This window comes from Salvelinus namaycush, chromosome 21 (assembly GCF_016432855.1).
Source record: "Salvelinus namaycush isolate Seneca chromosome 21, SaNama_1.0, whole genome shotgun sequence".
NCBI lineage: Eukaryota > Metazoa > Chordata > Actinopteri > Salmoniformes > Salmonidae > Salvelinus > Salvelinus namaycush.
The window spans coordinates 12,810,760-12,835,729 of record NC_052327.1 but is presented as its reverse complement, the minus strand read 5'-3'; the positions used below and the strand labels follow the sequence as shown (position 1 = coordinate 12,835,729).

Here is a 24,970-nt window from a genome sequence, read left to right as displayed (position 1 = left end):
TGGCTAAAGTAACACTTGTGTCAATAACGTGACAAAAAAAACGTGCGTTTCCAGTTGTGTTTACATTTTACAGATTAGGACGCAATCCCCTTTCCAAGTGTTTTTTTGTCTTGGAACTTTTGATACCAACACGGCAGCCATTCAAACATCTGTATCTACACTGAACAAAAAAATTTACGCAACATGTAAAGTGTTGGTTCCATATTTCAAGAGCTGAAATAAAACATCCCAGATATGTTCCATATGCACAAAAAGCTTAACTCTCTCAAATTTTATGCAAAAATTTGTTTACATCCCTGTTGGTGAGCATTTCTCCTTTGCCAAGATAATCCATCCACCTGACAGGTGTGGCATATCAAGAAGCTGATTCAACAGCATGCTCATTACACAGGTGCAGGTGCACCTTGTGCTGGGGACAATAAAAAGGCCACTAAAATGTACAGTTTTGTCACACAACACAATGCCACAGATGTCTAAAGTTTTAAGGGAGCGTGCAATTGGCATGCTGACTGCCGAAATGTCCACCAGAACTTTTGCCAGAAAATGTAATTGTGAATTACTCTAGCATAAGCCGCCTCCAACTTAGTTTTAGAAAATGTGGCATTACGTCCTCACAACCGTAGACCACGTGTAACCACGCCAGCCCAGGAACTCCACATCTGGCTTCTTTACCTGCGGGATCGTTTGAGACCAGCCACCCGGGCAGCTGATGAAACTATGGGTTTGCACAACCAAATAATGTCTGCACAAACTGTCAGAAACAGTCTCAGGGAAGCTCATCTGCATGCTCGTCGTCCTCAGCAGGGGCTTGACCTGACTGCAGTTCGGAATCCTCACCGACTTCAGATGGCAAATGCTCACCTTCGATGGACACTGGCACGCTGGAGAAGTGTGCTCTTCACGGATGGATCCCGGTTTCAACTGTACTGGGCAGATGGCGTCGTGTTGGCGAGTTTGCTGACGTCAAAGTTGTGAACAGAGTGCCCCATCGTGGCAGTGGGGTTATGGTATGGGCAGGCATAAGCTATAGACAACGAACACAATTGCATTTTATCGATGGCAATTTAAATGCAGAGATACTGTGACAAGATTCTGGAGGCCCATTGTAGTGCCTTTTATCCGCCGCCATCACCTCATGTTTCAGCATGATAATGCACAGCCCCATGTTGCAAGAAACTGCACATCATTCCTGGAAGATGAAAATGTCCCAGTTCTTCCATGGCCTGCATACTCACCAGACATGTCACACATTGAGCATGTTTGGGATGCTCTGGATCAAAGTGTACAACAGCATGTTCCAGTTCCCAACAATATCCAGTAACTTCGCACAGCCATTGAAGAGGAGTGGGACAATATTCCACAGGCCTCAATCAGCCTGATCAACTCTATGTGAAGGAGATGTGTCGTGCAACATAAGGCAAATGGCGGTCACACCAGATACTGACTGGATTTCTGATCCACGTCCCTATCTATTTTTTTTAAGGTATTGACTTTTAACAAATTTTGTTACGTTACAGCCTTATTCTAAAATATATTAAATTAATGTTTTTCCTCACAATCTACACACAATACACCATTAATGACAAAGCGAAAACAGGTTTTAAGACATTTTTGCTATTTTATAAAACATTTCTAAACAGAAATACCTTATTTACATAAGTATTCATATCCTTTGCTATGAGACTCGAAATTCAGCTCAGGTGCATCCTGTTTCCATCGATCATCCTTGAGATGTTTCTACAACTTGATTGGAGTCCACCTATGGTAAATTCAATTGATTGGACATGATTTGGAAAGACACACACCTGTCTATATAAGGTCCCACAGTTGACAGTGCATGTCAGAGCAAAAACCAAGACATGAGGTCGAAAGAATTGTCCGTAGAGCTTAGAGACAGGATTGTGTGGAGGCACAGATCTGGGGAAGGGCACCAAAAAATGTATGCAGCATTGAAGGTCCCCAAGAACACAGTGGCCTCCATCATTCTTAAATGGAAGAAGTTTGGAACCACCAAGACTCTTCCTAGAGCTGGCCACCCAGCCAAACTGAGCAATCGAGGGAGAAGGGCCTTAGTCAGGGAGGTGACCAACAAACAAAAAAGCAGCAGAGTTATTATGTGGAGACAGGAGAACCTTCCAGAAGGACAACCATCTCTGCAGCACTCCACCAATCAGGCCTTTATGGTAGAGTGGCCAGACGGAAGCCACTCCTCAGTAAAAGGCACATGAGACAGCCCGCTTGAAGTTTGCCAAAAGGCACCTAAAGGACTCTCAGACCATGAGAAACATGATTCTCTGGTCTGATGAAACCAAGATTGAACTCTTTGGCCTAAATGCCAAGCGTCACATTTGGAGGAAACCTGGCCCCATCCCTACGGTGAAGCATGGTGGTGGCAGCATCATGCTGTGGCAATGTTTTTCAGCAACATATTCTGGGAGACTAGTCAGGATCAAGGAAAAGATGAGCAGAGCAAGGTACCGAGAGATCCTCGATGAAAACTTGCTCCAGAGCGCTCAGGACCTCAGATTGGAGCAAAGGTTCACCTTCCAACAGAACAATGACCCTAAGCACACAGCCAAGACAATGCAGCAGTGACTTTGGGACAAGTCTCTGAATCTCCTTGAGTGGCCCAGCCAGAGCCCGGACTTGAACCTGATCAAACATCTCTGGAGAGACCTGAAAATACCTCTGCAGCGATGTTCCCCATCCAACCTGACGGAGCTTGAGAGGATCTGCAGAGAAGAATGTAAGAAACTCCCCAAATACAGGTGTGCCAAGCTTGTAGCGTCATACCCAAGAAGACTCAAGGCTGTAATCACTGCCAAAGGTGCTTCAACAAAGTACTGAGTAAAGGGTCTGAATACTTATGTAAATTTAATATTTACGTTTTTATTTTTAATACAGAAATTTCTCTTAGTTATTATGGGGTATGGTTTGTAGATTGATGAGCGAAAAAAAACAATTTAATACATTTTAGAATAAGGCTGTAACATAACAAAATGTGGAGAAAGTCAAGGGGTCTCAATACTTTCCAAATGCACTGTATCTGTATTCCCAGTCATGTGAAATCCATAGATTAGTGCCTAATGAATTCATTTCAAATTGACTGATTTCCTTATATGAACTGTAACTCAGTGAAATCGTTGAAATTGTTACATGTTGTGTTTATATTTTTGTTCAGTGTATATCGGAAACCTGAAATGTGTATGGAGCAGAATGTTGCTGATTCACATCCCATCCCACATCCCATCCTTGTAAAGTACTGTAAATTAAGCTAATTGCAAAGTGTCCATGTTATTCAAGAAACACTGGATCTTTGACTTCATGTAGTAATCTAATACAACATGCTTGGGTTGTGACTGAGTGTGTGACTCCATACCGTTTTCCCGTGAAGGCTGGGAGCGCTGACCGTGTGTGTGATGTAGTTGGAGGGAGGCATGGACCGTCTCTCGATGGTGGCAGCCTGGCCAACACAACCCACACACACTACAGTTAACAGTCTTAATCTGCCATTATTACCTCCGCAAAATACTTTCAGAAAAATGAACATAAACCTGCTATGACACATTCAAGTTTCCTTCCCCTTCGTCTTACCTTGAGTAGTTGAGACTTGGCTCTTCGGGGGGACCCAGCCACCGACACGTCCAGTGCATCTCTCTCCCCCCGGGGCATTACCACCACCCGGTTAACGGGTGTGTGGGGCCTCCGTGGGGGGGACAGGGCCCTGGAGCTCTGGGGGCCCGGTGGGAGGATGTCGGAGGGGTCTGGGGGCACCGACACACAGCGGGGAACCTCAGAACTGGGTCGCGGGGCCGAAGGGGGCACCGTGGAGGGGGGCCTGGGCCCGAAGGGGTAGTCCGGGGCAGGTGTGTAGAGGGGGGCGGTGGGACTGCCGTGGCGGAACTGGTGGCGCTGCTGCCACTCGTAGAGCTGCCACACGGTGCCAGGCCCACCGATGCCACCCCCGTCCCTGGCGCAGGTACCCTGGGGGTCTGAGGGTCCGAGTCGGAAGTGGCTGAGGCGGTCCTGTGCGTATTTGTACTCCCCTTGGCGCGCGGCGGTGGGGGGGCTGCGGCGAGGGGTCTTTGGCAGCGTCTGGTAGGCCTCCAGGCCGATGAACTTGGGCTGAGTCGGGGGGCTGTGACGGGGGAGGGTGCCCCCTCTCGAGGGGGGGCTATGGGAAAGAGAACAGGGAAGAGGCCGGAGGTCAGACAAAAGCAAGGCTGTGAACTTTGTATCATTGTGTTGCTGATATACATTTGACTGGCTTAGCAGGGTCGGAGTACTGTGCTGAACGTAAGCCTTATAAGGCTTTGAGCGACGCTATGCGTAAATTATTCCAAGAACCCCACTAGAGGGAGATATTGGCTATGAGCCCCATGATGTACTTGCAGTATATCAACCATACCTAAACACTGAAACCGCTTACCTAGTAGAATGTGTGTGTGTGTGTGTGTGTGTGTGTGTGTGTGTGTGTGTGTGTGTGTGTGTGTGTGTGTGTTTGTGTGTGTGTGTGTGTGTGTGATAAAGTTTGTGTTTGAATATGCACCACAATAAACATATGCGAGTGTGAATGCTCATGCTGTGCACGTGTATAAGTTTAAAGTTGTATTAGTAATAGAGTATGTACGGGATACGTATGGTACTCATTGTCTAACGAAATGCTTATAAGAGTAGGCCAATGTGTTTGAACTCAAGATATGAGTGTCTATGTGTTTGTAATTATATGCCATTTGAATGCACAGTGATAAACACCTAGACGAGTGGCGGTGTGACCTGTGAACCGTGACCTTTACCCTTTGTGCTCGGCCTTCTGCACCTTGACCCAGTGCTCCACCTGCTCCAGGGCGCTCCTCCTCTGCACCTGCCTTTGAGTGTCAACCACCTGTGGGGCCAGCGTGGCCCTCTGGTACGTCCCCGTCCCCATCCCGTTGGGTTCTGGAGTGGGTGTTCCGTTCCTCAGACAGGCCCCGGGGGGCAGGGTGAAGGCGCCGCGCGACGGGGCACGTGATGGCGCCCTGGAGGGGGGCGCGGATGTGGGTGCGGAGGCGGAGTCTGGAGGTAGGGAGGGAAGGGAAGGGAGACTGCTAGGAGGGACGGCGTCCATTTCAATTTCCACGCTTCCGCCGCCGAGGGAAGGAATCTTGGAAGTGATGGGATTGAGTGTGTCGTTCCGGAAGCTACGGCGCTCCTCGGTTTCTCGGATATCGGCAGGTTCGAGGACCACTCCATCGCTATGGAGATGGAGGTCGGCTCGGGGTTCACGTGAGGTCTTTGTGTAGTTGTTGACGTGGTTGGTTTGGGGGACCCCCTTGCGTTCTGACGTGTTGGGCATTTCCGATTTCTCCGATGTTTCCGACGGCCTAGGAAAGGAACAGAACGGGAGATGTTTTGGCTCTCTATCTCAACACATAGGAACAACAGAATTATTGACATTGCCATTGTATCAGGACAGTAACTAGGGTTGCAAAATTCCAGTAACTTTCCCACTTATTTTGTTTCCTCATTTTTCATACCTCTAATCTCTCACAGGAGTTAATGTTAGATATTACTTTTTGTAATTTACTAGAGAATCATTATTTCATCCCTTCATATCGCCAATCACAACCAAGTGAAGTGTTAACATTAGCATAGCCTAACATGAATGAAAGGCCCATCAAAATAGGATATAGGAACATAGCCTCAGCTACAGGGAAAATCAGGCTAATTCCATCTAAATTAAGAGAACTGGGCTACTAAGCGTTAGCAATTAGCGTAGCCTAGCCTCCTGGGTCTCTCAGGCTAGTTAAACTGATAGCCACTTGTGCTAAAAATAGCTCAGGGGTACTGTCTAATGGACTGGCGGGAATGAGCAGTCAAATTCGCGACGATGGACACAATCACTTCCCTCCGATGATATGAGCTTCTCATTCATCAAATACAGCGTTCCAGGACCGTTTAGTAATAAGAGCCACAGTGAATTGATTGGCTATAACACACATCCCGCACACACAAGGTGATAAACGTACAGTATGCAGCACACAGTGGAGTCATTTAGCAGCGTGGCTCAATCTGATGGGTCCATACTTCTGAACATTAAAATTAAAATCGTTGACATAGTTGTGCGTGATAGTAGGCTACATGTTAGCTTTTCCCATCCCGAAAACCTGGCGCACTTAGCCTTATGACAACAAGACCAGCTGGACATGATTATTTCCTGGGACAAACTCTTGCATCTGCCAATTCCAAATGTTGATGTAGTTGGATGTGACTGAACACTTCGTCATGAAAGCGTCCCAGAAGTGAAAACGGCACGGTCTGCTATTCTAAGCTACTGAAACACGCATTAGATTTTATCTGGACGAACAGCTCACAGTGTCAGTGAGCATGGCTCCTGGTCATTTTGGGGCGTTTTGCGGCAAAGTTCAAATCCCAGGACGGATCGTTTTTCACCTTTGAAATGTTGAATTGCATTTGCTGCGATAGTCTGTTTCGAAGGGAAATCAAAACCATTGTAAATGAAGATGAGAAATCTATTTAATGAGGAGCTTCATGGAGTGTCTCTTGCTGACCAACACAAAGGCTACAGGGTTGTAATGTTCCCGGAGCGACGCTCCGCCACCTCTGAGAATGGTGCTTGTTTAGTGAAGTTTAGATCAAAGCTGAATCAATGTCTCACAAGATCGCTTAATGATTATTTAGTATTCTACGTAGGCCTAACATACCGAATATAGTAGCATAATGTTACTGTTATTTGAATGCACAATGATTAACATTGTGCATTCAAATGGCAGTAACAAACACTTCATTTGTTTGTAGGCTAAACGTTTTATATGCATTAGAATAATCATCCACTTCGTCACATATGCATTATATAAAGTCGAGCATCGAGGACCAGCAGTGAACTTTTTTTTCTCCTTAACATAAACGCTTGACGCGAGGGGGCCTCAAACCCATGGTTACTGTACCCCGAAGATTCTCAGTCAACTGCCTTACCCGTATACCCCACCTGACAGTGATGATAATGGAGGAACATGACAGCTATATGAAAAGACCAGAAGGCTCTTCAAAAAAAAAAAAAAATCCACACTGTACGATAAACTTAAACATTGTATAGAACTTCTTTATCTATGCTAAATCAGGAAAGGGCCTTCCCCAAACTGTTGCCACAAAAATAGAAGCACAGAATAGTCTAGAATGTCATTGTATGCTGTAGCATTAAGATTTCCCTTCACTGGAACTAAGGGGCCTAGCCCAAACCATGAAAAACAGCCCCAGACCATTATTCCTCCACCAAACTTTACAGTTGGCACTATGCATTCGGGCAGGTAGCCGACTCCCGGCATCCGCCAAACCCAGATTTGTCCATCAGACTGCCAGATGGTGAAGTGTGATTTATCACTCCAGAGAACGCGTTTCCACTGCTCCAGAGTCCAATGGTGGCAAGCTTTACTCCAGCCAACGCTTGGTATTGCGCATGGTAATCTTAGGCTTGCGTGCGGCTGCTCGACCACGGAAACCCAATTTATGAAGCTCCCGACAAACAGTTATTGTGCTGACGTTGCTTCCAGACGCAATTTGGAACTCGGTAGTGAGTGTTGCAACTGAGGACAGATGATTTTTATGCGCTTCAGCACTCGGCGGTCCCATTCTGTGAGCTTGTGTGTTTCCTACCACTTCTCCGCTGATGCTCCTAGACGTTTCCACTTCACAATAACAGCACTTACAGTTGACCAGGGCAGCTCTAGCAGGGCAGAAATTTGACTAACTGACTTTTTGGAAAGGTGGCATCCTATGACAGTGCCACATTGAAAGTCACTGAGCTCTTCAGTAAGGCCATTCTACTGACAAAGTTTGTCTATGGAGATTACAGGGCTGTGTACTCGATTTTATATATCTGTCAGCAGCGGGTGTGGCTGAAATAGCCGAATCCACTAATTTGAAGGGGTGTCCACATACTTTTGCATATATACTGAAAACGTGTCTTTTTAGCGTTAGTAGCCTAGTAAAGAATGTGTCATGCAATATTGGCACACTACACTTGTGACAGACCAAACCAAACAAAAGTAAACCTTCAATTTAGAGGTTTCAAATATCTCTCAAGGGCCAAGTTGACCTATTTTATGAAGTGCCATTGGTTGGTGGATTTAAAGTCTAAGATCTTTGATAGGCCGATGCAGAATTTGTTAGCGGAAATAATCTCTGCCAGCTGGTCTTGTTAGCACAGTGTGCCAGGTTATCTCATGGGAACAGCTAACATGTAGCGTTGTATCACGTGTAACTTCGTCAACGATGATGTAGATTTTGAGACGGTTTAACTTTAAACTTGTTTTAATGTTTCCAAGTATGAACCCAATATGTTTGCATTCATTCTGTCTATATCTTATATATTTTATATCCCAATATTTATCACATTTTGCCCCTAGTTTTCAACGGACACAAAGCCTCTGACCACAGTTCCACTAAATGAGATACCCTAGTCTAGACAGCAGGCACAGCATGGAGGCCTCGGTCTCTGTTAGTTCCTGTAGCGTAGTGAAGCGACCTGTCACACGCCTGCTATGTGTGTAGACCCACCTGGTTTGACAGGAAATCGGACTCCTTCACAACACCACCGCTACCTGGGCCTCATCAATCTCTGTCTGATACACACTGCCTCGCTCTCTCTCACACACTCTCTTTCACTATCAATCTTGTCTGTCTTTGTCTCCGTCCGTCCGCCCGTGTGTGTCTGTCCGTGTTTGTCCGTATGTGTCTGTCTGTCCGTATCCAACTGCCCGTCCGTCTGTCCGTGTCTGTCCGTCTGTCTGGGCGGACAGACAGACGCGGGTGGAAAACTAGGGGCAAAATGTGATAAATATTGGGATATAAAATATATAAGATATACACAGAATTAATGCAAACATATTGGGTTCATACTTGGAAACATTACAAGTTTAAACCGTCTCAAAATCTGCATCATCGTTGACGAAGTTACACGTGATACAACGCTACATGTTAGCTGTTCCCATGAGATAACCTGGCACACTGTGCTAACAAGACCAGCTGGCAGAGATTATTTCCGCTAACAAATTCTGCATCGGCCTATCAAAGATCTTAGACTTTAAATCCACCAACCAATGGCACTTCATAAAATAGGTCAACTTGGCCCTTGAGAGATATTTGAAACCTCTAAATTGAAGGTTTACTTTTGTTTGGTTTGGTCTGTCACAAGTGTAGTGTGCCAATATTGCATGACACATTCTTTACTAGGCTACTAACGCTAAAAAGACACGTTTTCAGTATATATGCAAAAGTATGTGGACACCCCTTCAAATTAGTGGATTCGGCTATTTCAGCCACACCCGCTGCTGACAGATATATAAAATCGAGTACACAGCCCTGTAATCTCCATAGACAAACTTTGTCAGTAGAATGGCCTTACTGAAGAGCTCAGTGACTTTCAATGTGGCACTGTCATAGGATGCCACCTTTCCAAAAAGTCAGTTAGTCAAATTTATGCGCTGCTAGAGCTGCCCCAGTCAACTGTAAGTGGTGTTATTGTGAAGTGGAAACGTCTAGGAGCATCAACGACGAAGTGGTAGGCCACACAAGCTCACAGAATGGGACCGCCGAGTGCTTAAGCGCATAAAAATCATTTGTCCTCAGTTGCAACACTCACTACCGAGTTCCAAATTGCGTCTGGAAGCAACGTCAGCACAATAACTGTTTGTCGGGAGTGACTGTCTGTCCGTCAGTGTCCGTGTCTGCCCGTGTCCGTCCATGCCCGTCTGTCCGCCTGTCCGTCCGCCCGTGTCAGTCTGTCCGCCCACCCGTGCCTGCCCGTCCGTCCGTGTTTGTCCGTCTGCCCGTATCCATCCGCCTGTCCGTCCGTGTCTGTCTCTGCCTGTCGGATGGATGGACAGCCCGTCTGTGCGTCCGTCCGTGTCCGTATTGTCCGTCCGTCTCTTTGTCTGTGTGTGCCCGTCCATCCCCATCCGTCTGTCCGTGTCCGTCTGTGTGTCTGTCCGTCTGTGTGTCTGTCCGTTTGTGTCTCTCACCCCCTCTTCTCTTCCACATATCCCCCTCTTTCTCGCGATCTCTGATCCCGTCTATTATTCTCTCTAGTCTGTCCATCGCTTTTCCCACCATCACTCTCTTCTTCCATCTCTCTATGTTATTCACTTTCTCGCCATCCTTCTCACAGCATAGTTAGGCATCTGTCATAAAGTCTGTGAAACTGTACTATTGTGTGTGTGTGTGTGTGTGTGTGTGTATATGTATGTGTGTGTGTGTGTGTGTGTGTGTGTGTGTGTGTGTGTGTGTGTGTGTGTGTGTGTGTACCAATGCAATCTGAGAGCAGGCCGAGTGGCATCATGGAGCAAGGCTGGCACAGACACAGCATCACAATGCACTCTCTGCTGCAAGGTCACACAGGCATGCACAAGCGCTCACACACACAAATAGCCCTAGAGATTGCAGCTCTGTTTCTCAGTGCTGCCTATCAATGAGACTGACAGAATGGCAAACACAAGGAAACTCATCTCTCTCCCCAGACAGATATATTCAGACAGACAGACACACACACACACACACTTCAAAATTGCCACAGCTAAGTTACATGTACCATTCACAATACAATCTCGGTCAGATGGGTAATTGACCAATAAAATATAACCAACTGAACAGTCCCAAAAGTGCAAACTCAACCCACCCCTTCAATTTGTTAAAGCTAAATCAAGCAAACCTCCAATATTTCACATGTACATGACCCAGGTCTGGAGTGGCAGGTTGACAGACAGAGAGGTTAGGTCCAAGGCAGCGTACCTCTTGGCTTCATGGTGAACTTTCCCCTACGTACAGTAGCACGGCCCATCTGAGAATTACACCTCTTCGCCATCCTTTGGCTGTGTTTGAGAAGTGGATCATCTATTTGTCAACTAATTGCCACTTCACCGATTACTTTCAAAATAGAAACGGACGATATTCGTACGGTTACCCGTGCACACCACCTTTTCTCCTGGCCTTTACTATTTGGGGAAAGTGTGAAGATATCTGTGTCAATCGTGCAATTTTTGATCTTTCCCCTACTGTCAAATACATATTCATTGGTTAATTCTAATGAGACGATGTTCACAACATGTGGGGACATTTTAGTACGAAACATTTCTGCCTTGTTTAATATTCGAGATGACATGTGGGGTACAAATTCTCTTTGGGGTGGTAACTTAGAAAGAGCTGGTTGGATAAAGAGTCATTTCATGCTCATTTATGAATTTGTGCCTATATGCAAATTGGTTGTTATTTTCAAACGTTATATTTCTAGCAATATAATAGCAAAACATATGAAAAGGGCCATATGTGGTTTAAAAAAGTTGGCATGAATCACTTAACGAAGAAATAATGTCATATTTCACATTAAATTGAACACCTGAAGTCACACCAAAATGTCTGGATTCCATTCATACCCTGTCTCTCATTGTTCATTTGCTATAATACAGTCAATATAAATCCATTATTTGATGGATTTTTTATTTATTTTTAATCTATAAGAGTTGAGTATCTTACTCCATTACGCAGCCGTTAGATTTATCAGAAATTGATTTTGGACCCTTTATCAATTTTGACGACCGTTGCGCCCCCGATCCGAACCTTAACCATTGGCGGCGGTAATGCAAAACTGACCCAGGATCAGTATCTAGGGCTAACTTCGCACTACACCTACCTCTTGAGGCTGTCGGTTTGGTTCTGCATCAGCGCCGCCTGGTTCATGGCCTTCACCCAGCCGTTCACGTCCTCCTGCGTGTCGGCGCTGAAGAAGTACGTCCGCATGCCGCCGTGCTCCGCCTGCGAGTCAATCACAGTGCTCCGGTTGTAAATGTACGAGCGCATGCCCGTGTGGTTGGCCTATGGGAGAGGAGAGGGAGGGTCAGACTGAAGAAGAGTGATGGACGTGGTGTCTGGCCAATGGGGTAGATAGCAGGGTTGGGGTCAACTGAGTTTTGAATTGAGTTATTTCAGGTGAATTTAAATGTAATTCAAGAAAAAAAATGGTCTACTATGAACTGAATTGAGAACTGAATTGACCCCAACCATGAAAGAGATAGATAGAGAAGTGTTGAACAATTAAGAGAAATAAGGACATGTCTGCCCATGGAGACAAACACATTCAAGTCAGCCAATAGAGAGAACAAAATAGAGTCAAATCAGCATTAGCCAATAGGAAAAGAGACCTATCTGTGTTGGCCAATAGAAAAACAGAGATACCAGCCAAATAGAGACAAAAGAGGCCAGCCAATAGAATAACAGAGAGAAGCGACAGAGTACTCCAGCCAATGCAGAAGGAGAGAGACATCCATACCGACCAATAGACACAGTAGCATGAGTGACATAACAAGAATGCAAAGGTCCAATCCAACCCACGACAGAGGGCAGTGTAAGCCAATCAACAACAAGCAAGCATAGAAGGAGCCATTGTGATAGAACTTCAACCATGACATTGCTATTTTCAACATGCTCGTGAATTGTTTGTACTAGGCCTACTCTATACTTGTTTATACATACTTGTCTTATGCTTGTCTCTATGAGGTGTTCTGATTCTACACACTTTTCCCCAAAGTGTGCACTTGCACACTTCCCATCATGGATTTAACAATGGTGGAAACCCCCCTACAATAGTCAACGAATACACCATTCCAATGCTTTTAAAATCCATCCCAGGGAGTACGCAAGTGTATCCGTTTGGGAGAAGGATGGAGAATCAGCACGCAGTCCAAATCTCTATGGCTGAGGTAAGATTCTCCCAGCCTTCACCCAGAAGTGTTCCCTCGTTCACTCCCTCTCATGTATTTACAAGCATTGGTTTGACGCAAGCACGGTTGGAGGGAGACTCCACCATTTTCCTTCCACCAGCCCATTCCTTTTGGGGGTAATTACTGGATTGTAGTCTATGAAGAAGCAACACCAATATTTCAAGAGGCAGCTTTCGTTAGATCGGAGACGGCTATCACTGGCACTGCAAAAGGCAATTATTGAGGCAATCACTCATGCCACCGCCATTATGTAACAAATGAGAGCCAATCTATACGGGGTCTATTCACTAGCAAACCAAGCTGAAGCAAACCGGCTGAAATGGAGAGGGACCTACCTGAATTTGTCCAATAAGAAATGCTGGTTTCCCTTTCTCCCGTAGCAAAACGTTTTGCTACAGTGTGTGCTAATGAATACACCCCTGCCTTTTTGTCTTATCAGAGTCCAGATCCAACTAAAACCCAAGAATCCCAAATGGCACCCGTTTCCCTATTAGTCCACTACTTTTGACCAGGGCCTTGGTCAAATGTAGTCGACTGTGTAGGGAATAGGGTGCCATTCGGGACTCATGGGTTTTAGTTGGATCTAGACAAAGCAAGGTAACAGATTGCCAAGCGGGTGTGAAATGGGTGTGATTTCTTCATTTGAGTGTTGGCATCTTTTTTTGATTTTGCCCGACTCGATGTTTGATACAAACATGGCTTTTCAAGTTGAGGCATGGGTGTTGTTCGTGGCGTGAAAACCCCTACAACACTATACACACACACACACACACGTGTACAGCACAGGAGGCTGCTGAGGGGAGGACCGGCTCATAATAATAGCTGGAATGGAATACCACCAAACACATGGAAACCACGTTTGATGTGTTGGATACCATTCCATTGATTCCGCTCCAGCCATTACTACGAGTCCGTCCTCCCCAATGAAGGTGCCGCCGGCCGCCTGTGCTGTACACACATCCATGCACCCATGTATTCCCACAAACACACAGACAGACCGTGCTCCTGCAGGATGGCCGGGTGTAACAGTAAGCCTCTTGGCCCCAGGCAGTGGTTGGAGAAGGTCGGGCCAGAAGGCTGCCTCTAACCCCTGGGGAGGTGTTTAAATCTCCTCCCTGGCTGGTCTAAGGTTCGGCCTGTAGTGTACACTGTGGAACAGGGTGAAGTTGCCCCGAGACCTAGGATCAGCTCCCCCTAACCTTTAACCATCAGTGGGGAAACTGACCTGAGATCAGCATCTAGAGGCAGCTTCACCATACTCCGTACACTAGAGTGTAGCAGCAGAAGGCCCGACGTAGCTACTGGCAAGGTCACGCGCGCGCGCGGGGGGGGGCGGTCAGACTGCTGCTGTGTTAATCAGCTGTCTAATCACCCCTCACTCTCCAGCAATCTGGACAAGCTGCTCTCTAATATAGTTCTATATCATGGTCGGATGTACGTGCATGCCATACACACGCGCGCACCCACCCCATCTATCAACCTATCCCGACAGCTACCCTGTCACTGTAATTAACCAATACCTGCTCTGCCTTTTCAGACCAATGTAAGAATGTGCAGACAGTGCCTGGTCTCTTATAACATTCCTTACCACAGCCTCATAGCAGGGAAGAGGCTGTGTGGGATATTCAGTGCACTGTGTGACCGCCACACCTCCACAGAGAATGCACACTGCTCACCCTGGGCAAGTCTCCCTCCCCCCTCGGCTCTCCTCCTCAAAAATAGCCAGCCTGTACTCCCAGACAGGAAGGCTAACAATAGCAGCAGTCCTCTTATTCCTCTCCCCAGCCCCTCTCAGACACGCAGGCTTTTTTTATTTTGTCCCGTCTATTCAAAGCCTTCTTATTGTGCTTTCCAGATAAGCCTGGGGGGGCCTGGCCCAAATGGCACCCCATTCCCTACACAGTGCACTACTTTTTTACCAGAGTCATATCAAAAGTAGTGTACTATGTAGGGAATAGGGTGCCATTTGGGAGGTAGCCCTGGCCTCCAAGCTGCGATAACACAGACCCCCGAACTCTCACGTGGAAATACTTTTACAGCAATAAACGCTCAGAATGAACGCACGACTCGCACGGTATGTTCTCTCTGCTTTGGGGAAACCATTGGCATAATGGAAATAGGAACTATATTCTGTATACCAAGTGTTGCTTAACGACTGTTGGAGGTTATTAGCCTGGTGCCAATTCTGTTTGTGCCGTCTTGACAACTCCTACTGCTCGACTATCCCCTTCGGGTTAAATTTGAAAAAATAAAATAGGAGTCAGCAACAAACAGAATTGGCACCAGGCTAATAACCTCGAACAGCCGTTAAGAAAGTTATTATGCAGAATATTCACATCCTCGAGCAAGACGGCACAAACACTAGTTAAGCACCTTGAAATGCATCCCCTGCGAGAAATGTGCTCTATAAAGAAACGTTTCATTTGAAACCGATCTGGGACCAGGCTAGAAGGTTTTAAGTGCATTCCAAAATAGACTGCATAAGAGGAGGAACATTTTTTATTCCACTTTAATAAAATCAATCGATCTACCTCCACGAGTGGCATGCTGGATATGAGGCAAAGCAGAGTTGAGCCGACACACATAACCAGAGGCACGAGTGAATGAGATCATACAAGACATAGAAGACAGATAAAATGGAGGGAAACCACAACCACGTCCAAAAGGCACACCACTCTCAAAACATGCTCCAAACCATAACAAATATACACGGCGCTGTATATATTTTTCCTTTTTCCAACCACACACTGAAGGTAAATGACAAGGCAAAAGCAGTAACTGTAGTACAAGTGGTTGAGAGGCCAGTACCTATTTATGAGTGGACGGTGCACTTGGGTTTCATTTGGACGACCTCGCACACTCGCAGGGTCCCAGCGAGGCAGCCCACCAATAGGAACAAGAGAGGGAACAGAGTTCAGCGAATAGGGGTGGGGGGGGTACCAGCCTTCTAGCTAGATTGGTTGGCTCCACCGTGGAGGGGCGGGCTGGGAAAGTGAGGTTTTAACCATGGGGAAACATCTTTTGGGATGAAGTAGTCAGACGAAAACAGTACTAACTCACTGTAGTGGTGAATGGTTGCAGCACAAACAAACTAAACAGGTGACATAAAACACACACACACACACACACACACCACTCTAGAGAGACACTGGAGAGTGGTCCTGACAGGGTAGGGTTACAGGTATCGACAGGGGGGGGGGGGGGGGGGGGGGAACAGTCCCCCAACTCTTCCATGGCAGTAACAGAATCTCGGTTTCAGGCAGTAGGAAACACAAGCTAGCCATTCTCAATTGACCCCTGCCTCTCCCTCCGCCTCACTCGCGCACGCACACGCATGGCAGTGTGACAGATTGCACAAGAGTGCAGCAGCTCAAATATAACCTGTGTCTCTGATAAGGGCTTAGAGTAGATTACCGAGCCATTCCACAGTCAATCCTAAAATCGCCAGCCCAAATCTCCACTCTGCATTCAATTACATTTGGCCTGCTAGAGTGTAACTGCAAACTGAGTCCTATGAGCCTTTCTCACTGCATCAGTTGAGTCAACAGTAGAGTGAAAAGTGAACAACAAAAAACACCACCAGATGAGGCAGAAACTATAACAGGACAACTGGACAGCAGTGTTTCTAGGGTTGCCAAATTCCAGTAACTTTCCCCCAAATTTCCCAGAAAAGGATTCCTGATTTCCTGCGTATCCCCTACTGATTACGGGCCAACTGGGACTTCTGGGAAAACCTAGGAATTTGGGGGAAAGTTACCAGAACTTTGCAATCTTGCTGGGTAACACCAAGACTGCACCGTTTCGTTTCAGCCCAACACAAGCACTAGCAATAGAGTAGAATCAGGTGTTCTTGTATTGGGCTAGAAACCATACGCAACCGTAGAACTACTATTGAGAAACACTGCCTTTTTAGGGTCAGGGTGGTCTGTTTAGGGAGGAAACATTGAATCAACATTGAAATAACATTGAATACATGTCATCAGCCAGAGGGGCGGAGATTGGAGGCATTACAGGGATTTTTCTGCCATTGAAATCCTTGAGCGTTTTTTCTGGCCACCTAAATCCAAACAGTGTAAAAATAAATGCTTTCAGTATAAACTGAAACGACTAAATGAAGATAAAGTCTGTATGAAAAAAATGACCTATATATTTTCTTATAATATCATCTTTGAAAACTAACAATAACCAAAATAAAAGCTAGACAGTCAGGGAGAATTGATTTTGTCATTATGTTTGAGCGATAGAACACAGCATTAGCCACAGCAAAAGGCATAGAATCGCAGGAAATCTTCTTTAAAACTGCTACATTTTCTCTCAGCTCCATGGAGAAATTTGTACAATTGCAGGAAATTGGATATTGCAGGAAATTCTCCACACCGGCAAGATTGGGGCCACTGAAATGTTCACTAAAATCCCTGCCACGCCCACCACCTAAGCCCCTTTTTGAACCAGGAAAAGAAAACCTACATTACTAGGAGACCGACTGGTTGTATCAGTCACTGACTGGCCTATATTATACGACCAGCCAGGCCTACCATCTGTCATACAGTCAATAGACTGAAACCTAAACCCCTATTGGCTCTGCATGACAACAGAGGCAAGGCTGTATATGTAGTGCGGAAATGAAACGTCACGGATCCACACTGGCTTCCTGTGGGAATGAAACCACTAGCAGAGGACATTAGAGAAAGATGTGGGTAATCTAGAACCAACAGATATACAGCTAGCACCACAGTCTCTGTCACTTGTATACAGGGCCTTCGGAAATAATTCACACCACTTTACTTTTTCCACATTGTGTTGTGTTACAGCCTGAATTTAAAATGGATTAAATTTAGATGTTTTTTCAATGGCCTCCACACAATACCCCATAATGTGAAAGGGGAATTATGTTTTTAGAAATGTTTACAAATTAATAAAAAATGAAAATCGGAAATGTCTTGAGTCAATAAGTATTCAACCGCTTGTTATGGCAAGTCTAAATAAGTTCAAGAGTAAAAATGTGCTTAACAAGTCACATAATAAGTTGCATGGACTCACTCTGTGTGCAATAATAGTGTTTAACATGATTTTTGAATGACTACCTCATCTCTGTACCCCACACATACAATTATCAGGTCTCTCAATCGAGAAGTGAATTTCAAACACAGATTCAACCACAAAGACCAGGGAGGTTTTCCAATGCCTTGAATATCCCTTTTTTCATGGTGAATTTATTAATTACACTTTAGATGGTTTATCAATACACCCAGTCACTACAAAGATACAGGCGTCCACCCTAACTAAGTTGCTGGAGAGGAAGGAAACCGCTTAGGGACTTCACCATGAGGCCAATAGTGACTTTAAAACAGTTACAGTTTTAAGAATTTAATGGCTGTGATAGGATAAAACTGAGGATGGATAAACAACATTGTAGTTACTCCACAATACTAACCCTAATTGACAGAGTAAAAAGAAGGAAGCCTGTGCAGAATACAAATATTCCAAAACATGCATCCTGTTTGCAACAAGGCTCTAAAGTAATACTGCAAAAAATGTGGCAAAGCAATTCACTTTTTGTCCTGAATGCAAAGTGTTATGTTTGGGCCAAATCCAATACAACACATTACTGTGTACCACTCGCCATATTTTCAAGCATAGTGGTGGCTGCATCATGTTATGGGTATGCTTGGAATATTTAAGGACTGGGGAGTTTCAGGATAAAAAAGAAACTGAATGGAACTAAGCACAGGCAAAATCCTAGAGGAAAACCTGGTTCAGTCTGCTTTCCACCAGACACTGGGAGATTAATTCACCTTTCAGCAGGACAATAACCTAAAACACAAAGTTAAATCTACACTGAATTTGTTTGCCAAGAAGAATGTACATTTTCCTGAGTGACCGAGTTACAATTTTGACTAAAATCTACTTGAAAATCTATGGCAAGACCTGAAAATGGTAGTCTGGCAATGATCAACAACCAATGACAGAGCTTCAAGAATTTTGAAACGAATAAACGGCAAATTCTGCACAATCCAGGTGTGGAAAGCTCTTAGAGACCTACCCAGAAAGACTCACATCTGTAATTACTGCCAAAGATGATTCTAACATGGATAGACTTTTTTATCATATACAGAAATGCTAAAATTTTTCTTCCACTTTGACAGAATATTTTGTGTAGATCATTGACAAATTTAAATTTATATTAACCCTATTTTTTTTTAACAACAAACAAGGGGTGTGAATACTTTCGGAAGGCACAGTAGCTCTATGGCATAGGCGGGGAGTCCTAAATGATATACTGTAGTATTATACCTATAACATGTCTGTAGAGAAAACCTACGGTTGGAGGCATTGTGGAGAAAATACCTTTCTAATAAAAAAAAATTGATATATTCATTTAGTAGACAAGCAAATTAGAAAGTTAAAAAGCGACCAATACAGAGAATCCAATTTGATCAACAACCTATACATTAGGTGGTGTCAGAGGAAGGCCCCCCCAAAAAATAGACTGTTCTATCTGCAACCGCACGGCAAGCGGTAGCGGAGAGCCAAGTCTAGGTCCAAAAGGCTCCTCAACAGCTTCTACTCCCAAGTCATAAGACTGCTGAACAATTAATAAAATGGCCACCCGGACTATTTACATTGACCCCCCTCCCTCCCTTTGTTATTACACTGCTGCTACTCGCTGTTTATCTATGCATTGTCACTTTACAAATTACCTCGACTAACCTGTACCCCCGCACATTGACTCGGTACCGGTATCCCCTGTATATACTATAGCATCATTATTGTTATGTAATTATCTTGTGTTACTTTTTTATTTGATTTTACTTTAGTTTATTTAGTCAATATTTTCTTAACTCTATTTCTTGAACTGCATTGTTGGTTAAGGGATTGTAAGCTATTCAATACCTGTTGTATTCGGCACATGTAACAAATAAAATTCGATTTGATTTGAAATCCTCAATAGCCAATAGAAAGGGAGGATGGATGCAATTAAACATCTGATTGGCTTATTATCCAGAATATCATCAATCATTGATTGACAGAATTCTCCCTGTGAGCATAGTGACCTCACGGTGATGCAATGCCTCCAAGCCAGCGGTTGGTCAAATAGAAGTCAATATGAAGCAGAGAACCAATTCATATTCAGTCCATAATCTATCAGTCAACAAGACACTGGTGAGTAATAAAAGCAATAAAGCTAGTTATATTTTAACAGTAGGAATAAACGTTGCGTCGCTTACAAATATAAAACAGTTAAACAGAGACAACATAAAGCCGTAGAATATTACATTAGTCAAATGAATCAAATGAACCAAAAAAAAATACACATTAAAAAGACTACACGTAAGACCTGTTGAGAGGCGAACTCGGAGTCTTACCTTGAAGGCGTACTTGCGGCTGATGTGGTCCTCGGGCTCCACGGCTGAGACGACGTAGCTGGGTAGAGGAATACTACCCAGGACTGACTCCTCCCTGCTGTCTGTTAAGGGAGGGGAGGGGGGAAGAAAGAAAGAGAGACAAGACAGGAGAGAGAAAGAGAGATAGAAAATCGAGAGGAAGAAAAGAGAGAAAGAAAAGAGAGCTCAACCACAGTAAAATCACAGTGCATCTGAGAAGAGCGGAACCCAACCATGAAGCATCACGGCCCAATAAATGACATGCCACTAAACAGGTCTATAGATGGAGTGCAAACAGTACAGAAATCTACCATAAAGGCAATTAGTACCCTGAAAATTCAAATCTCTCCTGGACAACTTTTTAGCCTCAACATTCTCCTACAGCAATGAAGGTGTACATTTGGAAGTTTGGAAAAAACTTTATATTTGACAAATTATCCTCCTTGGCTAATATAAAGAAACATAACAGCAAACCAAAAATAATAGAGAATGAAAAATGGTTTGATAATGATTACAAAAATCTAAGAAAGTCATTGAGAAATATATCTAATCAAAAACACAGAGAACCAGACAACAAAAATATACACCTTCAATATGGGGAAACACTAAAGCAATACAAACCCTAAGAACAAAAAAACACCCGCTCATTAGAAATCACCTGGATGGAATTGAGGAATCCATAGAATCAAACCACTTCTGGGAGAACTGGGATAAATGAAATAAATTGGCTATCCAATATGGTGATATGTGAAGAAATCACTTTGCAAACCTCTACAGCAATATAACAAAGAGCCCATAACAACAATATATACAAGAACAACTACAAATAAGAATCCTATGGATACTTCAATTACAGAACAATAATTAACTGTACACTCTCCAACACAAAAAGGCCTGTGGTGAGGATGGTATTTTAAATGAAATGATCAAATATACAGACTACATATTCAAATTGGCTATACTCTTCAACATTAGCCTCACTGTAGGTATTTTCCCCGATATTTGGAACAAAGGATTGATTACACCAATCTATAAAAATGAAGACAAATTTGATCCAAATAATTAGAGGAATTTGCGTTAACAGCACATTCTCTGCAGTATCATAAATAGCAGACTACTTAATTTCCTTGATGAACACAACGTCCTGAGCAGAAGCCAGATTGGATTTCGAACAAATTACCGCTCGACAGACCACATGTATACCCGCCACACTCTAATTGACAAAGTAGACCAAAACAAAGGCAAAATTTACATATTTTTCAGCACAAAGGTATTTTTTTAATAAACTAATACAAAGTGGTATCGGAGGGAAATCATAGGATGCTATTAAATCAAATGTACACTAAAAACAAACGTGCAGGTCAAATTGGCAACAAGCAAACAGACGTCTTCTCTCAGAGACGTGGAGTGAAACAGGGCTGCTCAATAAGTCCAACACTATTTAACATCTACATTAATGAATTGGCAAAAAAACAGTAGAAGAAAGTGCAGCACCTGGTTTCACCCTACCCGACGCTGAAATCAAGCGTCTGCTGTACGCAGGTGACCTGGTGCTGCTGTCTGCCGCTAAGGAGGGCTTACAGCAGCATCTAGATCATCGGCACAGGTTCTTAACCTAAAAAAATACGTATCTAGGACTAAATATCAGCGACACTGGTAGCTTTCACAGGTAGCATTCACAGGTAGCATTCACAGGTAGCATTCACAGGTAGCATTCACAGGTAGCATTCACAGCTGAGCGACAAAGGAAGAAAAGCATTCTATGCTTTAAAATAGAACCAATTGCTCTAAAGGGTCGTGAAGTATGGGGTCCACTCTCCAATAACGAATTCAGCAAATGGGACAAATCCAATCAAAATACTGCATGCTGAGTTTTGTAAGACTGTATTGCAAGTGCAAAGAAATACTAAAAAAATAACACATGTAAGAGCAGAATTGGGCCAATATTCGAATAGAAAAAACAGCCATCAAATTTGACAACCATCTAAAAACAAGTGACCCTAAAACATTTAAATCACACAACCCTACAATGTCAAGAGATTAAACCAGAGAAGAGTTCCCTCAGTCAGCTGGTTCTGAGGCTCAGTTCACTAACCCAAACCAACCCCATAGAGTCTCAGGACAGCACTCAAATCTGGCTCAACCAAATAATCACAAAGCAAAAAGCAAAATATAAAAATCAAAGAAAGCTTCAATGCTATTTGGCTCTAAACAGACAGTAACATGGTGGCAGACTATCTGACCACTGTGACTGATAGAAGAACTGAGGAAAACACTGACTAGCTACAGACTCCGTGAGAACAGTCTGGCTATAGAGACTGGTCGTCACAGGCAAACCTGGCTGCCCAGAGAGGACAGGCTGTGCTCACTCTGCTCCAGGGGAGAGGTAGAGAGCGAGCTGCATTTTCTATTCCACTGTGACAAATACTCAAACCAAAGAGAATCTTTCCCAAAATGATCATTCGGTACAAAGAATTTGAAACTATAAAATCTAATCCAATATTTATTGCGTGAAAAGGCAAAATGTGCAGCTTTGGCCACAACCTGAGGAGAAGCCAGTGAAAAGTGCAACGTCAATAATATTTCCCATTTAGTTTTGTTTAGGCTTTCACGCCACGTCATGTTGAGACTGGTCTACTACTTGCTTTAATGTATTGTTATTTTCATTCATATCGTTGTTGTAGCTGCTGTTAATTGAAAACCCATTTCCACAACTGCTACTATTATTGATGCCTTATTTCCGTTTTTTGTTATATGTCTACTTTGACAATGTAAGTCATTTAACTTGCTATGTCAAGAAAGTCTACTGAATTGAGAGAGAGAGATAGACAGAGGAGAAACAGAGATACATAGAGAGAGAGAGGGGTGGGAGAGAGATGTCACTTACGACCCACTAATCATTTTGGATAGTAAAAAAAACTCCCCTCCCCCGACACCCATGTGGCAGTACTCTGTCAAACCACTAACCCCCCCCCTTACCCAAACTGGCACTACACTGCCACTCCACTAAATCGCTCTCCGCCCATCCAGTTGGCATTGGCCGGGTTCATACCACGGCCGTCCTCTGCCCGGTTTGGCATCAGTGTCATGCCACTGTGTGCCCCTTCTGACACTAGAGCCTGGTCATATCTTAATTAGCTCACACCGCTATAAATAAAAAGGGACAACTCTCATGGGGGGAGTGTTTCCACCGCTGCACATTGTGACAGAGTGCTAGAATTTGTGTGTGTGTGTGTGTGTGTGTGTGTGTGTGTGTGTGTGTGTGTGTGTGTGTGTGTGTGAAAACATGTGGTCGTGTGTGTGGTGGATTGGAATGTTTGGTTGATAAGTGAAGGCGGGGGTGGGGGGGGGGTTTGGATTAAAGAGTAATTGGTTAAAAATAAATTCAAGGAGCTTTGGAGGAGAAATTCTCCACATGGGGCCTCGTCCATTTATCTGCCCACACATACACACCTTAACGCAGAGAAATTAACAGATTAATAGAGCGAGAAACAGGGAAAGAGTCGATGGCGGCCGAAAGAGACTTGATGGAGTAAAATGGGAGTAGGATGAAGAGAGGGGAGAGAGAGAGAAAGATGGAGGAAGAGGGTGAGAGAGCGGGGGAAGGAGTAAAAGTGAAAGAGAGTAAGTGAGCGAGAGGGGGTTAGACAGCAAGAGAGTGACACAGGGAGAGATAGTGAAGGCGAGAGAAAAATGAAGAGCGAGACCTCGGGACACACATCAGATTAACCACTGATTAAACCTCTGGCTCCCTCATCAACTCCAGACATTCTGGTTCCAATCTCTTACATAACGCTCTCCTAACGTTAAGGCAACATTGAGAATGGTTCAGATGTGGGACAGTGGCTGGGGATCAGGAGGGGCCGTGTCCCAAATGCCACCCTATTCTCGGAGTAGTGCACTACTTCTCCTGTATAGTTCACTACTTTTGACCACAAGTATAGTACTAAACAGGGCACAGAGTGCCATTTGGGACTCAACCATAGACTACCAGGGGTCTGGAATGATGAGCGCTCGTTGGAGTCGCCAAGATGTGGCAAGAACAAACACGGTGAGATTAAACCAAAGTACAAAGTGTAATGAGTATCCGTGTGGTTTATTTCCAGGCTCGTTCGGCAAACCCTTTCACTCACAAGGCCCAGCCAAGATCCCAGATTGCCTTCTAGTCTCGAGAAAGACCCTTTTATGAAACTTTGACTATAAATAGGTTCCGTTGTTCTCCAATTTGGCCTCTCTTCTATCTAAGCCAATAGGACATGTTGATCTGATTTGAACACATCATCATTATGCCAGTTTTGCTCTGTACAGGAAGTAGTCCATCTTGAAAACTTTACCGCTGACTTACAAACATTATTTTTTGGTGGGGGGGGGGGGGGGGTGTATTAACAGTGGACAAAACGAACAAAACTGTCCTACGCTCACATCTTGGTACCAGGTCAGCGGCAGAGGAAGCAGGCCTATGAAGTCATTAAGCCTACACTTACAGCACGAAAATACCACGTCGCATCTCCCCTACACACACACAAAAACCATCTCACCTTTATAGTAGAACAGGCAGTAGTCAGCCAGCACAAACCACTTCCTCTTCCAAAGCCTCATTCCAGAGCGGTCCTGCAAAAGAAGGCGATGGAGAAGTCAGGCCTACACTCCTTTATTGGCCCCGCGATGCCTGCCATCGCTTTTCAAACACACTTGCAGCCAGGGGAATGATGAAAGATAGAAGGGAAAAACACACATCACACACACGCACACGCCACACACACACACGCACACGCCACACACACACACAGTAATTAAGTGCTGCCTGTTTGAATC

The 24,970-nt window shown here is 44.4% G+C and overlaps 1 protein-coding gene across 6 annotated transcripts in view; it reads right to left on the bottom strand.

Moving 5' to 3' along the window:
* Positions 1 to 24,970, bottom strand: part of LOC120066100 (pleckstrin homology domain-containing family A member 7-like) — a 172,574-nt gene that overhangs the window by 24,773 nt on the left and 122,831 nt on the right. For all 6 annotated transcript variants that reach the window (XM_039017206.1, XM_039017207.1, XM_039017208.1 and 3 more), the window contains 6 exons: positions 24,694 to 24,766; positions 20,138 to 20,238; positions 11,684 to 11,865; positions 4,797 to 5,363; positions 3,595 to 4,174; positions 3,380 to 3,463 (listed from right to left, as the gene is read on the bottom strand). In XM_039017206.1, coding sequence (XP_038873134.1) covers positions 3,380 to 3,463; positions 3,595 to 4,174; positions 4,797 to 5,363; positions 11,684 to 11,865; positions 20,138 to 20,238; positions 24,694 to 24,766 — 1,587 coding nt within the window. The remainder of the gene's footprint in view (positions 1 to 3,379; positions 3,464 to 3,594; positions 4,175 to 4,796; positions 5,364 to 11,683; positions 11,866 to 20,137; positions 20,239 to 24,693; positions 24,767 to 24,970) is intronic.